The 17,901-nt window shown below is 41.1% G+C and overlaps 1 protein-coding gene across 1 annotated transcript in view; it reads right to left on the bottom strand.

The window, feature by feature from the left end:
- The window catches only part of LOC136858647 (furin-like protease 1), a 618,861-nt gene extending 601,642 nt beyond the window's left edge, over window positions 1-17,219 (bottom strand). The window contains exons 1-2 of the mRNA XM_067138363.2: window positions 17,151-17,219; window positions 11,210-11,308 (exon numbers count right to left, since the gene is read on the bottom strand). Coding sequence (XP_066994464.2) covers window positions 11,210-11,308; window positions 17,151-17,219 — 168 coding nt within the window. The remainder of the gene's footprint in view (window positions 1-11,209; window positions 11,309-17,150) is intronic.
- Window positions 17,220-17,901: the final 682 nt, after the last annotated feature.

The following is a 17,901-nucleotide window of genomic DNA, read 5'->3' as shown; positions in this document are numbered from 1 at the left end:
TAATCCTGTATTCCTATCTGTCTGTATATTTATTCTGTACCACAACACTGTGATTGCCAAATGTCACAATACGCGAAGGCCAATAAAATAAATTTAAAAAATTTTCACTACACGGCTCGGTCTTGAGTAGCACGTTTGGTTTCTTTTCAAATTCGCAGTCCTGGGTTTTCCATGACTGTCTTCACGGAAGTCTTCCTTATTTTAATAGGTGTGGGTCTATTACTGGTTTGCTTTCAATCCTTTTAGTGCCTTGGACGTTAGTAACTTTGGGCTTCGAACGAATGAAGACTGCGGCTGCATACAAATATTCGAGGAAGCAAGTAAACGCAAAGAAAGTTGCATATTAAACAGCTTCAAAAAAAAAAAACTTTGTACACAGAGAAGAAAATAACATGGCAACTCGTATGAAATAACTATATTGTGTTTTATTTTATTTATTCCCAATTTGCTTTACGTCGCACCGACACAGATAAGTTTTACGGCGACGTTAGCACAGGAAAGGCTAGGAGTGGGAAGGAAACGGCCGTGTCCTTAAGTAAGGTATAGCCCCTGCATTTGCCTGGTGTGAAAATGAGGAACCACAGAAAACCATTTTCAGGGCTGCCGACAATGGAATTCGAACCCGCTATCTCCCGAATGCAAGCTCACAGCTGCGCGCTCCTAAATGCACGGCCAACTCGCTCAGTAATAACGATTTTAAGAGACGCCATAGTAACAGAATTGTGTACTGAACTTCTTCAGTCTCTTTTCCTTCACCTTCATGTCTCTTTATCCTTTCATCATGTTCATAACGCCTCAGCATTTTCCTCTCTATTTTGTCAATTTCTGTTTCTTTACAACATACCTTCCTTCTTGTCTATGACTTCTGAAAAACAATTCCCAGAAATTTCACTAACTAAATTTTCAGCTATTCTCGTCAATACGTAAAGGCAAATGAACCTTATTTTGCCGTACTCTAGGAATATATATTTGCATTAAGTATTTCCGCACTCCTACAGTAAAATGCATTTAAGGTTCATTTTCATTTACAAATCAGCAAAGAAAAATGTACACGACGATCGTTGATCTGATGGAATGCGTATCCATGTGTGGCTGGGAGGCGTGACCAGTCTTAAGGAAGATAATAGATCGGAGGAGCATTGTGGGATACGAGGTTTTGTTCGCGCACTGTCGATATTATATTTTCTGTTATATTATATTTTCTGTTACGGCTACGGATAGTACTATAACCATTTTACATTGTAACTGGAATTTTTCCTCTCACAGATTCTGTTCGGATTATCCGAAATTTTGGATTTGGGGGTTCGAATTACCGCAGTTCTACTGCATTTCTTCAGCGAACTTTTGCTTTTCCTTGCCGAAAGGAGCCGCCAAATCCGTGTTAGCAAAACACGCGTTGTCTCCTCCATTTCATTCCCACAATAATTCCTGAATTCACCTTTAATTCACTTCGTAACAACTTTAAACTTTCCACAAATTTCTATTGGTCATCATTTTCTTTTTATCACATTTGTTTGCTTTTCTTAACATTGATTCTATTCTATTCTATCACCTTACGTTATACATCAGAAACTCTTTTCCCATCCATCATTGTTATTTAACAAAGAGTATTCTCTTCATTCTTGTACCATCACGAGTCCCGAATGTATTATACGGTACAGTTCTATTCCTAAAATAGGCCGAAACTGCCCCTACTTCCAATCAATATACTGTAGTTCTTCCGAACACTGGTATGGCGCTGCGAAAGAAGAATCACGAAACACGGTTTTGATGATATCGTCCTTATTATCTGCTCTATCAGGAAAGTACAATTACTCATTTTTCTTCTTGCAAATCCGCCATGAAGTGATATACTGCGAGTGTCTCAAGGACTTGGACTAACAATTCAATTTTCACAAATGTCTTTGGTTTATCCATCGATGACATAAACGATCGCAAAATGCAATTCCTAAAATTTTGTATAAACACTATTTCGATAGACCTAATGTTAACGGAGATATTAAAGAACAATAGTTTTGTACTCCCTAAAAATCTCTGCTCCATGTGATGACCCTGATGTAATATGAACCCTATAACACAACCCTGAATGGATAGATTCCAAATACAGAGTTTGAGTAAGGTGGTGGTGGTGATTATTGTTTTAAGAGGAAGTACAACTATGCAACTATCCTCTGTATAGCACTAATCAGAGAGAAAAATGGAAGGGGTCCGACACTTCGAAAAATGAAGGTATCGGCCAAAGGAGGACAAGGGCCGCGTAAGGCATGAAAATGAAAGACATCCTAGGCCTCCATACGTAATACCGTCGGGGTCTGAGAAACACAAGAGTCGGATAGGATAGGTGAAAGTGACGAGCCTTGCACAAGTAAGTGGAAGCAATGCCAGGACTCAGCTGACGGCCCCGTGGTCGCCAACCCACGCTCCAAAAAGCTCAGAGCCCCTGAAGCCCACGGGATACCGTGGTGTGTTATTCTACCGCCCCCACCCACAGGTGGAAGTTTGAGTGACTTAGGTTCAGCCGTTTTCCAGTTTTTGAAACACAGGCAGACACCATTTTACAAGTTACTTTACGTCACACCGACACAGATAGGTCTTATGGCGGCGATGGGAGACAAAGGGTTAAGATAGGGAAGGAAGCGGCCTTGGCCTTAATTACTGTACAGCCCCAGCATTTGCATTTCCCTGATGTGAAAATGGGAAACAACAGACACCAAAAGTTAGAAAACATTCAGATGATCAGTACATGAAAAAGTCCACGGTTTGTCTATGACAGGCAATACAAGACGAATTGACAAAATTGCCTTTAAAGATAACGGTAAGAAAGGCTTCATTATCGATCCGAATATCCGATTCGAGCAACATATCGGCCAGCCTACTGAAGTCCACCTTGAGAAGCAGAACATTTACGCGCCCACCATACCGTTTTACAAAAACATTGTTGTTGTTGAAAGAATGAAGAAAGGAAAGAATACAAAAAGATGGGATATAGACAAGTTGAAAGAAAAGAGTGTGATGGATTGTTTCAAGGAACATGTTGCACAAGGACTAAATGAAAAGGCCGAAGGAAACACAGTAGAGAAAGAGTGGAGAGTCATGAAAAATGAAGTCAGTAGGGCTGCTGAAGAAATGTTAGGAAGGAAGAAAAGATCAACTAAGAATCAGTGGAGTGGATAACTCAGGAGATACTAGACCTGATTGATGAACGACGAAAATACAAGAATGCTAGAAATGAAGAGGGCAGAAAAGAATACAGGCGATTAAAGAATGAAGTGGATAGAAAGTGCAAGGTAGCTAAGGAAGAATGGCTGAAGGAGAAGTGCAAGAATGTCGAAGGCTGTATGGTCCTGGGAAAGGTAGATGCTGCATACAGGAAAATCAAGAAAACCTTTGGAGGAAGGAAATCTAGGTGCATGAATATTAAGAGCTCAGATGGAAAGCCACTTCTAGGGAAAGAAGACAAAGCCGAAAGATGGCAGGAGCATATCCAACAGTTGTATCAAGGTAACGATGTAGATAATTTCGTTCTGGAACAAGAAGAGGCTGTTGATGCTGATGAAATGGGAGACCCAATTTTGAGGTCAGAGTTTGACAGAGCTGTGAGTGACCTAAATAGGAACAAGGCACCTGGAATTGATGATATTCCCTCTGAATTACTGACTGCCGTAGGAGAAACCAGCATGGTAAGGTTATTTCATTTAGTGTGCAAGATGTATGAGACAGGAGAAGTCCCATCCGATTTTCGGCAGAATGTTGTTATACCTATTCCCAAGAAAGCCGGTGCTGACAGGTGTGAAAACTACCGCACTATTAGTTTAGTATCTCATGCCTGCATAATTTTAACACGTATTATTTACAGAAGAATGGAAAAACAAGTTGAAGCTGAGTTGGGGGAAGATCAATTTGGCTTCAGAAGAAATGTAGGAACACGTGAAGCAATCCTGACTTTACGTCTGATCTTAGAGGATCGAATCAAGAAGGACAAGCCCACGTACACGGCATTCGTAGATCTAGAAAAGGCATTCGATAATGTTGATTGGACCAGGCTATTTATGATTCTGGAGATGATAGGGTTCAGATACCGTGAACGAAGAATTATCTACAACCTGTATAAAAATCAGTCTGCAGTGATAAGAATCGAGGGCTTTGAAAAAGAAGCAGCAATCCAGAAAGGAGTGAGGCAAGGCTGCAGTTTCTCTCCTCTCCTTTTCAATGTTTACATAGAACAGGCAGTAAAGGAAATCAAAGAGAAATTTGGAAAGGGAATCACAGTCCAAGGAGAGGAAATCAAAACCTTGAGATTTGCCGATGATATTGTTATTTTATCTGAGACTGCAGAAGATCTCGAGAAGTTGCTGAATGGTATGGATGAAGTCTTAGGTAAGGAGTACAAGATGAAAATAAATAAGTCCAAAACAAAAGTAATGGAGTGCAGTCGAACGAAGACAGGTGATGTAGGAAATATTAGATTAGGAAACGAAGTCTTAAAGGAAGTAGATGAATACTGTTACTTGGGTAGTAAAATAACCAACGATGGCAGAAGTAAGGAGGACATAAAATGCAGACTAGCACAAGCAAGGAAGAGCTTTCTTAAGAAAAGAAATTTGCTCATTTCAAACATTGATATCGGAATTAGAAAGATGTTTTTGAAGACTTTTGTGTGGAGCGTGGCATTGTATGGAAGTGAAACATGGACGATAACTAGCTCAGAAAGAAAGAGAATAGAAGCTTTTGAAATGTGGTGTTACAGAAGAATGCTGAAGGTGAGATGGATAGATCGAATCACGAATGAAGAGATACTGAATCGAATTGGTGAGAGGAGATCGATTTGGCTAAATTTGACGAGAAGAAGAGATAGAATGATAGGACACATCTTAAGACACCCAGGACTTGTTCAGTTGGTTTTTGAAGGAAGTGTAGGTGGCAAGAACGGTAGGGGTAGACCAAAGTATGAATATGACAAACAGATTAGAGCAGATGTAGGATGCAATAGTTACGTAGAAATGAAAAGGTTAGCACAGGATAGGGTGGCATGGAAGCTGCATCAAACCAGTCTATGGACTGATGACTCAAACAACAACAACAACAACAACAACAATAGCTGGTGCTCGTGCCGCAATACCTGCCTTCTTCATGGAATTCTGCCATCAAAATTCACCACTTTACAGACTGTGCATCATCTAGAACAGTGCATCTCGGAAAAATAATGCTCTTGATTTCAGTACAAACATGACAATATTTTTAAAAGAATTCACGTCTAGCATTAAAAGGTAGCAGTTAAGTTAGTCTAGGCAACATCAATTAACCATTATTTGTAATTTCACTTTGTATCACACAGAATACTACTCTTACTGGGATGAAAATCCTGTAGCAAGCAATAAATTAAATTCTGGAAGAAGTATGAGCTGCCCACGAACAACAACGAAAGCATTGTGGATCTGTATACATCCTTAGATCTCATTTGCTCGGGCCTCCATAATTAAAAACCGACATTAGAGCTGCATTTCTATCAGTAAAAAAATCTGTGTCTTGATAAGCTATACATTGGCCATTTTAGTAAGCCGCAATTGCGGGAAGTCGTTGATTCGTTCAGTAAATGAAACGAAGAATTATCCGGAATTTTCCTAAAATAATAAATGTACTGGCACACGACCCCAACGATTTTTATTTATTTTTAAATGGCTTGGTCTTTTGTAGTGGTGGTTATGGAGGTGATTATTGTTTTAAGAGGAAGTACAACTGGACAACCATCCTCTATATAACACTAATCACAGACAAAAAATGGAAGGGATCCGATAATTCGAAAAACGAAGGTATCGGCCAAAGAAAGACAAGAGCCACGAAGGGCGTGGAAATGAAAGACTTCCTAGGCCTCGAGTGCTCTAATACCGTCAGGGTCAGAAAAGAACAAGAGTTGACCAAGGCTATGTCGGATAGGATAGACGAAAATGAGGAGCCTGGCAAAGGTAAGTGGAAGCAATGCCAGGACTCAGCTGAGGGCCCCGTGATCGCCAACCCAAGATCCCAAGTTAAGAGCCCCTGGGGCCCCTTTAAGTCGCCTCTTACGGCAGGCAGGGGATACCGTGGGTGTTATTCTACTGGTCGTTTGTAGCCTATAATGGGGCAATACTACTATTAATAATAATAACGTTAATGGTTTTACCTCCTGTGTTTACTACTTTCCAACAGGCTAAGGTGTCGGAACAGTGTCTAGTAAGAGTTCTTTAACGCACCAGTAAATCTTTTGACAAGATGATGTATTTAAACACCTTCAAATGCCACCGCACTGATTGGTTATCGAACCCGTCAACTTGAGCTCAGAAAGCCAACGCTCTACGGCCTGAGCTACTCAGCCCGGCTATATCGACTTCCTTTTCTGTTGTTATGTTTGTGAACATCGCCTCTGAGTATGATGTTCACTCTTCCGTAATCTAGTGAGAGTTACATAAATTCCAGGAATTTTGATATTCCGTACCCCTAATATTTATGCAAACCTCATAGCATGGCTGTTGTGCAGGGTAGTCTGTACTTGTTAACCTCTTCAGTAAGTTTGCATTCTATCCTGTTACTACATAAACATTCGGGCCCTTGTTATAAGTATACGGCATGTGTTCACGACACTTACCACAGTTTAACGAAAGGAGATCTGCAGATAGCAGCGATAAGGGATTCTGTTATAATAAGTAATTCTCTTTCCCGAAGAAATAAAACTTCAGAAATTCGGCTACAGTTTCCCGAGAGTAGATTTCCATATTGAAGGATATTGTGGGAAAATGGAAATTAGGTGTCCATGAGATATTCCAGCTTTGATATAGGGTTTCAACTATTTTTGTGTGTGTGTGTGTGTGTGTGTGTGTTCGACTCTGCCAATTCAAACAGTACGTAGTTAAACGATAGTAAAATTATTTTATCCTCTTCCTATGTCCTGATTTTCATTTTCTCGTAAGCACAAAATGTTACGTTGGTGTTTCATTCTTAGCAGTCAATAACTAAGGGATCATCTACGAGTATTACATGATAGATTATATGATGTAGAAAATTTTGGACAATTTCATTAAAAATTTGATCTGATGTGACATTATAATTACAGGAAACAGTTTAGAACTGTGAAACATTATGATGTAATAATAGCGCAGACAACCTCGCTAACGTTTGAAGATTGTCTGCATTATTCTCTTGTTATGGAAGGGTGTCAGATGAAGATGTTTACAGCAGTTCAAAAGTTTCTCCACTTCATTCTTAATACTCGTCTTTGTAAAGTACTGAACTGTTCTTCTGTTGGCCATTCTTTCTATTTTATGATTGTGTTCCGCCATGCTAGGGGAGCAAGCAATAAATAGTTGGCGACTGGGTGGGATGGGGGATTCGAGGGGTATAATTTAATTCTATTTTTCTTCCTCCAACTTGTGAGACTGCCAAACTGAAGGAGATTATCGCACAAACAGGAGAAAGAAAATGAGATTATACCCAGAATAGAGCATCTAGATAATTACATTTAGGAATAAAATACTTGGGGATATATGACAGACTGTTCTATACAACGACGAGGAAATTCTACCCGTTCAAACGGCTGCGTCAATTGTGATGACACTTTTAGCTTCAGAACGAAATATCGTCGTGGAGTTCTATCACAGTATTCAAATGAATAAAAATGAAAATCCTCAACAAAACGAAGGTATCGTCCAAAGAAAGACGAGGGCCACGAAGGGCGTGAAAATGAAAGACTCCCTATGCTTCGAGTGCTCTAATACCATCGGGGTTTGTCATTCGACCGGATCAGCAATGGAATGAATGAAGCAGCCATCTAGCGGCGAGGATAGGAATTGTGCCGGCTGCCGAAGCCAGTCGCACTCCTCTGGATCAATGATTAATGAATGACAGATGAAATGAAATTATATTGGAGAGTGTTGCTGGAATGAAGTATGACAGGGAAAACCGGAGTACCCGGATAAAATCCTGTCCCGCATCTGATTTGTTCAACACAAATCTCACATAGAGTGACCGCGATATTGAACCGCGGAACCCAGCGGTGAGAGGCCGGCCACGGAGGCTCTTGCATTCAGCTGAATGAATGTTCCTGCTGTGTACACAAGTATCATACAACACATCTCATTGAATTTCTGAGAATTCCTGAAAATGCATATTTAGTACTCAGAGCGAAGGCTGGCTGCAGCGCTACTACATCTGCCATCAGCTGTCACAGATAACCTGGGCGTCACCGAAGAGGGGTTCAAAAGAAATGAGAGGAGAGGCAGTTTCCCGCTGTTTTCCTCGCTGAACCAGAAGGTCGTCTTACATATCAGTCTGCCAAGCCCGCTGAAACGCATTCACCAACCGATCCTAGAGCAACATTTTCACACCATTCATAACTGGTCGGTGGTGGTGGTTGTGGTTACTGTATTAAGAAGAAGAAAAAATGAATTAGTCAGACACTTCGAAAATTGAATATATCGGCCAAAGAAAGACAAGGGCCACGAATGGCACGAAAATAACTCCCTAGGCTTCGGAAAACTAATACCGTCGGCATCGGATTGACCAAGAGAGGTCGGATAAGATAGATCAGTTGTACTCAAACTTTTTCGTTGGCGTACCACCTAATTCCAGTTGTTTTAACTCTGTGCCCCCGAAGTACGAGTACATTGTGATTATACCAGAAATAATAAATGATTCTTGCTGGATGAAAATAATAATAATAATAATAATAATAATAATAATAATAATAATAATAATAATAATAATAATAATAATGAACTGTACGAGTATATATATCGTTGCTGAACAAAGGAAAACTCGTAACACCTTAGGAGTAAAGTTTACAGAAGCCCAAAACTTAGCGGCAAGCCTTCACAGGAAAGACTGAAAAACGTGATTTCCTCGTACGTGGAATTAAAAGATTTTCACTGCCTATATGTCTTTTCACGAGAGTTTAATCCTGATATAAACATGGTATATCCACGTCTCCGCCAAAGAACGAGTTGTGATTCGCTGAGCGTGTAGTACCGACCTCCACCCTGTCAACGTCTCGTGTTCGGACGTACACGGCTGCCAATCGCATACGACAACAGTGCGAAGATCTGAACTTCTGAATAAACGACTAAACCTGGATTATGTTCACTAAGTTTGTTGAACGCATTCACGATGCACTGCCTACAGTCACGTCTGAGCGGTTTTCTTCTTTTGTGCTTCACTGCACACTCTTGCTCCATTTCTCTCACTATGAATACTGACACTGACTGCTGCTGCAAGATTCAACACCTTATCTCCACACTGTACAGCCTGGGACTTCCCCCACCACGGCAAGACTTCCTGTATTACACCACGTCTTGTGCCTTCATTTCTCGTTATTTAATCACTATTTTATTAAAACAAAACCATATATACACCGGTATATATGACAATCATATTTTAGTTTGATTACGTACTCTTCCAAACTCTGTAAATGTAATAAACTAAAATAAAATAAAATTAATGCGACGTACTGCTTTTCTTCGAGCTCACATACAGTCGAGTGAGTGCGACAGCTGCTTCTCCAATCAACTACGTCTGTGTCCACGTGCGTAGGCAAAGTGCTCCGCCTATTTGTTTACATCAGGATTAAAGTCTTGCGAAAAGTGGCATAGCAACGATATTACCTAGGAGTATAATTATTAAATTAATATTGTACTATGAATTGAAAAATATTGAAGTGAATTATGGATTTCGAAAAAATTAAGGCAGCACTGCAGCAAGAGTAAACATGTTTACATACATAGTAAATGGGAGGTACAAACTCGTGCATATTTTAGAAATGGGACTCTGTGCAGTGGTAGATAAAAACACTACATCAAAACAAGATTTTATTGTAAGGGGTGAGCTGGCTCAACTCTTCTGTGAACTGCTCACTGTAAGCAGTTAGAAGCTACGATAAATTTGCGTTCCCCTTGAGAATACCCCGCGTACCCCTAGTGGTACGCGAACCACACTTTGAATACCACTGGGATAGATGAAAGTGAGGAGATTGGTACAAGTAAGTGGAAACAATGCCATGAATCAGATAAGGGCCCCGTGATCGCCAATCCACATTCCAAGTTAAGAGCCGTTTTAGTTGTCTCTTACTACAGACAGGGCATTCACAAGTGGGACTGGCTGCATAAGGAATAGCGTTACTAGCATCGCTCATACCTCAGTCACTTCCATATTGTCAAAGGTTGTGCAGTCATAAGGAAAGAGAAAAACCCGGCGGCGGTGCCACAATGAGGTGAACTGTGCACGGTCAGCAGCGAAGTAGTTTGTCGTTGCTTTCCTATTTGAGCCAGAAACGACTGACTCAATGAGTAGCACATTTCACAACGTCTAGCTTCGATCCCGTCAGTCATACACGAGACTGAGACATCCGTGAAAGGCCTGTACAAAGCGACAGATGTAAATATACTGTATCCATAAAGAAATAACTAGAGGCGGAACCAGAAGACATATTGCACTATAAACACTGTCTCACCAGAAAAGGATCTGGGCTAAAGTTCCTAGTAGCTGAATTTCATCGATTACATATTATTACACCAAAAAATGATAGCATCTAAGCTCTTTACGCTCTCAGAGATATCTCAACAGTGAACAGGCTGCCGGTGTCTTGGAGAGATATGGCATTCCAACCGATAAGCCTGTTGCCACAATGGAGCTAAACGCTTTAATTTCATGACCATAAAAGCCTCAAGAGCTTTAATGCTTTCAATTTTTATCGAAACATTAATATTCTTCCTTACACGCCACTGATCGTAACGCTACTACTGGAACTGTTATTGACTCGAAGATTCGCAATAAATGTTAGAGTGGGTAACCTAACGATATTCATATCGTTATTATATATTATTATAACATGAATAAAAATATAATCAACATTAGTGATGCCAAAATTATTAGGCTGGTGGTTGGTGAAAACAGCACAATGCCTACCTAGTTCGTCAAGTGTTACTGGAAGTTTGGGTGGAAAAGTAGTTATAATGAACATCCTTTTCACAATGTTTGGGGACTGTGCGTAAGTTTTGTGAAATCACCTTTACAACAATTAATTGATGTTACCTTTGAAATGAAATTTTGTTGAAAGTATACTTTGTCGTCTGGCAATCTCGATTGGAGGGCAGCGCACGGTATTTATACCTAGATAATCTATTCACTTGCGTAGATACATTCTAGTACCAGAAGATAATTTGTGAATTAAGACAATAAGCCCTACCTTTTCTTCCTCGAGGAGACGCCGGTGGTGATGATGGCTGGGATTTGCCGCACGTTTGGCCACCCCATTGTGCACGAACAGGTACCAGTTATTCAGGATCTGAAACAAACAATATGATATGAGAAATCTGACAGAAAAAATGCGAATAAATTCAATGTTTTCCATATAAAATAACTGGATATATATCAGCAACATCTGATATCATCATCATAATCAGTACAAAATGTGACGAAGTTGGTTAACACAAACTGCGGACACCCGAAATTTTCAAGTTAGAGTCAGAATCCGGAGAGCTTACGTAATAAACGCCGGCCTGTTGGCCAACATCGTTAAGGCGTCAAGTCTATATGGTCTGACACCGAGGTGGAAAAAAATCACCATCAGAATGTTAGCCGGCAGGACAGGAGAGGTGTTGATACACAATTTCTGATCACTAGATTACGTGCCACAATCCTGTATTAAATTCCAAATCTGTCCGCAGTGTTCACACAGAGCGAGGACATATGACGCTGTTGATATTCGTCCGTCGAAATGGGTACTGTGTAGAGATGAGAAGAATGCAAGAATGAGGAATGTGGCCTGCAAGCAAGAACTTCCTGTTCTGCCCAGACAGATCGGCTCTTATCTGCTCGTATCTGCTACACGAAAACATTGACTGACACTTTGCACTTTGCTGGATTACAACTGACAAGAGCGAAGAGTTGCCAGTAGAAGAATAAAATAAAGTCGCCGGGGTAGTAGCGGAGCTGCTATGGTAACCATTGCGTCACTGGCTCTCCTGGTGAAAAGCCCTCCGCCCCGTGCCTCACCGGGCATGTGCATTCTTGTGATCTCCCAACAGTACGTTAAGCCTTGAGCAGACCCGATGGTGTGATCCGACAGGGGTAGGTTATGTGCCGACACCGGGTTTCACTCTGTCCTATCACCATCATCTTCATCACCCCGCATCGTCCATTGGCGTGAAAAAAGGAAGACCTGCACCAGGCGAGCCTAACATGTCTTTGGACAGTCAAAGCCATACGTTAAAGAAAAAAAATAATGAACATAGTCAGCTCTTACACATTTGATGAAGTACTGTTCAAAGAGAAGCTTAACCCTTAAATACATTTCTACGAATCTAAACTTTAATGAATAATAACATCCCTTTAATTCCAATAAATGTAAATAGTTGTTGGAGTGTCAAAAGCCACCGACACGAAGTTGAAGTATTTCAATCACCTCGACTTAAAATTACGACGACAATTTCCGTGATACGAGGGTATTTAGAATCAAACTACTACTACTACTATTACTACTACTTTCCCAATTTCATATCAGGAAAATGCTGGGGCTGTACCTTAAATAAGGCCACGGTCACTTCCTTCCCATTTCTAGGCCTCTCCTGTCCCATCGTCGCTATCAGACCTATCTGTGTTGGAGCGACGTAAAGCAAATAGCAACAAACAACAACAACAACAACAACAACAACAACAACTACTGCTACTACTACTAATAATAATAATAATAATAATAATCACCATCATCATCATGGCGTGTAGCTTCCGAAGAGGCCTGGTGCAGTTCTATCGAGTTGTCACCCTATAGGCGACTTCCGCGTCTGGTGAGGATGGAGGATGGGTTGTAATGCTGAAGACAGTTCATACACCCAGCCCCCCGAGCCACTGGAATTAACCAATGAAGGTTAAAAACCTCGTCCTGACCGGGAATCGAACCGGGGATCTTGTGGACCGACTGCTAGCATGCAAACCATTTAGCCACGGAGCCAGACAAACCTGCACTATTCGCTGGAAGATTATACTGTTCACCACGCCTGTTTTCAACCCATCTTGCTTACAATAGTGGAACAAGCTAATGCAAAGGATTGAAGACCTGACGTTTTGCAATTATGTGTACCTTTCCAAGCCCCACTTTAGCAGATTGTTGTTAACCTATTTATTAAATTATTCGTGTAAGCACATCAAATGTTAGCCTCATAATTAGTTTTTCTCGGAATAGGTTTACGAAAGTTACAGTAAATAGGTTGATTCATGTTTGTTTGTTTGTTTGTTTGTTTGTTTGTTTGTTTGTTTGTTTGTTTGTTTGTTAGGAGATAACGGAAAAATAGCATTAGGGAATTCCTCGAAATTCGGTATTATGTTCAGGGATAACCAGGTTGTGTACTAGGCTAGATACTATTAAATTAACATACAGTGGTTTAGCAGCAGTAAAAAGGCCAAACGAAGTAATGTCGAATATGTCCGTTAACATCAGTTGTATCGAAAATCTATGCAAAATAACAGTAGTGCGAAGTATACATTTCGATCTTTTATATTTCATGTGTTTTACCTGAAGAGAAAAATAACCTAATTATTCGCGCACTTTTTACAAACTGACAGACTGTGCAGCATCTGTAACAGTGCATCTCGGAAAAGTAATGCTCTTGATTTCAGTACAAACATGACAATATTTTAACAATAATTTAACAATAATAATTTTAACAATATTTGCACCGCTAGATGATATTTTCTTTGTCTCGGCAACTCGCTACCGCTAGATGGAATCACTGTTGAAGGGGTGATCAAGATCCGTTTTCTCTAGTTATACAAAAATCTAACCTGTCAACGACGGGTATAACGGTTAGTTTCCTGATAAAGTACAGACAAATGCCGTGTGTTGCGTCGTTATTAGTTCTTTATTGTTACATTTCCTATTACAGAAGTTGTTGTTTTAAGTTCCCAATATGAAACCTGTCTACCTCATCTACTAAACAAGGGGTGAAGGGGGACATAATAAAAGTACCCTATCACCATAACGATCCTCTAATACGGAAGTTAAACTAACACGGCCCAAACCGCAGAGACAAAATCTACCACCGTCCACCGTCCTCACAAGCCCACGCTACATCACCTATCAGTGCATTCAGAAAAACCCACAACCAGCTAAAACACCGCAAACGCCAAGCCCACCTTAAAGATAAGGCCCGCTTTTAGCATCCACCGCCCCTCAAAAATCCATTCCTGACAGTCAAAGCCGAGACGAAGTGCAACATCAAAAGCTGCTTCATAACACTTGCAATACTTACATAAGTCCTCATAAATATGAAAGGGTACCGTCCCCCTGCCCCCACCCCTGTGTAACTCCATCACATATCGCATTCATGTCACGTGAATGCGTGAACCTCCTTTCACCACACATACATTTAAATAAAACATACGTAAACAAACACACCCTTAAACATTACCACTATTATTAATTACCCTAAACTAAACGCCAACCAAAAACACACAAATATGACCGAAAGATTAGCGGCAAGGGCGCGCCGGTATCGGTACATCTCATAACACCCACCTGTTTGAGAGAGGTTTGATACATATGGATAAACAGGGCGGACGCCCATACGCCCCAGGCGACTTAAATTATTTCTGCGGGTCCTTAAGATTCCAGCAACACAGACAGTACACCTAAAATAAAATCGCCGAAAAATGTACATTCTACAATGAATATTTATCTTGTGATATCTATTACGTAGTTATATTTCAAGTTAGATACACTTTCTGATACGCATGAGTGAACTGATTCATTACATCATTCTTCCCGCCGGGCTGAGTAGCCCAGACGGCAGAGCGCTGGTCTTCTGAGCCCAAGGTGGCAGGTTCGTTTCTGGCTAAGTCCAGTGGTAATCGAAGATGCACAATTAGATCGGCCATGTGTAGGCAGATTTACTGACACGTTAAGGAACTCCTGCGGAACAAAATTCATGCACCACGGCATCTCCAAGAACCGTAGAAGTAGTTAGTGGGACGTAAAATTATTATTATTATTGTTATTATTATTATTATTATTATTATTAATCATTTTTCCCGGCAGGAATCTTGGTTCACTAGTGAACGCGTACTGGAATAAGAGAGTAGGCGTCATTGCGTCGTTCGTGTACAGTTGTCTTTCGTCTCTCATTTGCGAGATTTTAGTAAATTACTTATAACGAGTTCGCTTCAGAAACAATCACATCAAGCAATCGTTTTGTCCATCTTTGGGAAGAGACGAAAGATTTTCTACTAAATAGAAAGCATTGACTGTAGTAGAGCACGGAAGCCATGTGAAATTCTTTTTGCTAGTGTTGGTTGCTGATAAGCCGAGTACACAAATCGTCAATGAACAGATGGAAAGCGAAAGTACTGCACCGGTAACGTAGGTAGGCCTAAACAAGGGGTGAGCAAACGTTTAGGCCTAGACAGTGCAAGAGACTTGTTTCGAGAAAACTGAGTTGCTTTAAAAAAAACATTCAAAACTGGTTTCTCAAGAGATCACGCCGGCCTCGCCGTAAGTAGTAAATCAGACAAGGAAAGTGGGCCTGTAGAATTTTTGGCGTACCTCTAAATATACTTTGCTTATTTTCACCCCTGTATTAAAGTATGTAGAATTCAGCAGGTAGTAATTTGGCCTTAAAAATTATGAACATTACGTTACAACTACGTTGTATACGGGCAAGCCTTCCGGCATTCATTCAATGTGAGGGGCTCATCTGAAGTGTTATGCACGCTACGCTTTTCTTTCACAAAGTGGAAATATTGGTGCTAACGTATAGAGAACATAAACTTTGAGCGATAAAGTTAAAGAGGTCAGGACTGGGAGAAGCGGCAAGTTGGTGCAATTACAAGGGACCGACACATAGTTGGCAAAGTTTCTCTTCATCAAGAACGCTACCACCTGGCGCTACAAAGCTTTAACTTTTATGGCTGTCCTGCATATTATTATTATGTTTAAATATTCGTACAGTTTAGTTTTGTGAAGCACATTTATATATTGCACTAGTTTCACTAACAAGCTGCTGTGGAGAATAATATTATAGAAAGACATGCTGCAACAAAATGACTGTTACTCTGTAACGGAGGGACATCTACAAGAACCCTCACCTGGTCAAGTCAAGACCCTATTCTTGTCCCTACGTTGGATATGTTTGTTGTTTTATTCCTGATACTAGATGGAGTAAACTATTTTAAGTCCACTAATCCCCAGTAACTTATTATTGCCACAATGCCAAACTGTTCCATTAAAAGACGTTCTGAAGTAGGTACACGCAATTGTTTGTGATGTGCCCGTACAATTCATGCGATCAAAAGTTTGTTCCTTTCTTGTGTCATGAGCCGGGGTAATTGAACACCAACAGCTCGGCGAATTCTTCCCTCTTCGATCCACGGATTCGACATTGGCACAACTGCAGCTATATTCCGTCCAACACGAGTAATAATATCCCGGTAGGTTAATCCATAGTGACCGGGCGAGTTGGCCGTGCGGTTAGGAGCGCGCAGCTGTGAGCTCGCATCCGGGAGATAGTGGGTTCGAACCCCACTCTCGGCAGTCCTGAAGATGGTTTTCTGTGGTTTTCCATTTTCACACCAGACAAATGCTGGGGCTGTACCTTAATTAAGGCAACGGCCGCTTCCTTCCAGTTCCTACGAAGCTATTCGTATAGCTGGAGTCTTCTTCGATGAAGCATGCCTGAATTTTATGTGCACACGAACGGCGAGTAAACACATTTCCACTACCTAACAGAGGTGCTCTTACACTGTTAACCGAGGGGCCCGACTGACGCCTTACAATGAGGAACATATTCCGAATACGTCGGTTTGATCAAATGTGTCCTTCCTGATACAATAATGTTAGTGAACATCGGAGTAGGTACTTCACTTGAAGCAGGGAAGTTAAAAATGTGGGGCGCAGAGCGTGATAAGTGCGAATTTCAGTGTTCTCAAGTAAGGTAATGAGTATGCTGAATGTATACACTAACTGACAAAAATAGGTGGCCACGGCTCTTCCGTGGCTCAACGCCTCTGTATTCGGGAGACGGCGAGGGGTTGGTGCCCAGCGTCAGCTGCCCTGAGAATGGTTCCCCGTAGTTTTCCACTCTCCTGCACTAAGGCAAATGCTGGGACAGTTCATAGTATAGGCCAAAGCCACTAACCCCCTCACCTTCTCCGCATTCCTCCTTCTCCGCAGCAAATCTCCCTGGCCTGAGAGACGGCGTTACCATGTAGGAGGCCCGCCGTCCCCTTCAGGGACGGAATGAAAACTTGTGTAAGTAGTAAGTAAATACTGAGTCCAGCCCCGTAGTGTAAGGGCCTGTCACCCGGCGGCCCCGGGTTCGATTCCCTGCCGGGTCAGGGGTTTTTAATTGTAAATGATTAATATCCCTGGCTGGGGACTGTTTGTGTCGCCCTTAAAGTTCTTTTCCTCACATTCAACACTCTACACTTACGCAATTCCAATTACACGCAGGTTCATATCATACGGTGCAAGTAGAGGCAGAAGATCTCTATAGATCGACGCCCCGAACAAATAGCATTTTTTATAAAAGAAGAAAAGAAAATACTGAGCAGGCTCTCGTAGGGAAGAATCAGCGTCAAAACAGTATACGTTGTCCCATGCTGCAGCGCTTCAAATACGTCAGAGATAAACCATCTTAAATATAAAAATGACGATTCTGAAGTTTATTTTATCGTATGCGACTTGTTTTGGTCGTATCTTCTTATGGGTACCTTACTGTATGTTTCGCAGCAAGTTATGTGATACTATCGTATGCTCAAGGAGAACTCAGTGATAAACAATGGTAACCGATCATACATCAGATCAACCATTCGCCATCCGCCGTTGTATTGGCTCTTACGATAGTTCACCATGGTCAGAACTGTCGACTCGACCGACCAACCGAGTAG

The sequence above is a fragment of the Anabrus simplex genome, chromosome 1, assembly GCF_040414725.1.
Source record: "Anabrus simplex isolate iqAnaSimp1 chromosome 1, ASM4041472v1, whole genome shotgun sequence".
NCBI classification, from domain to species: Eukaryota; Metazoa; Arthropoda; class Insecta; order Orthoptera; family Tettigoniidae; genus Anabrus; species Anabrus simplex.
Note: the sequence above shows the minus strand (reverse complement) of the source record. Positions and strands in the feature narration are given on the sequence as shown.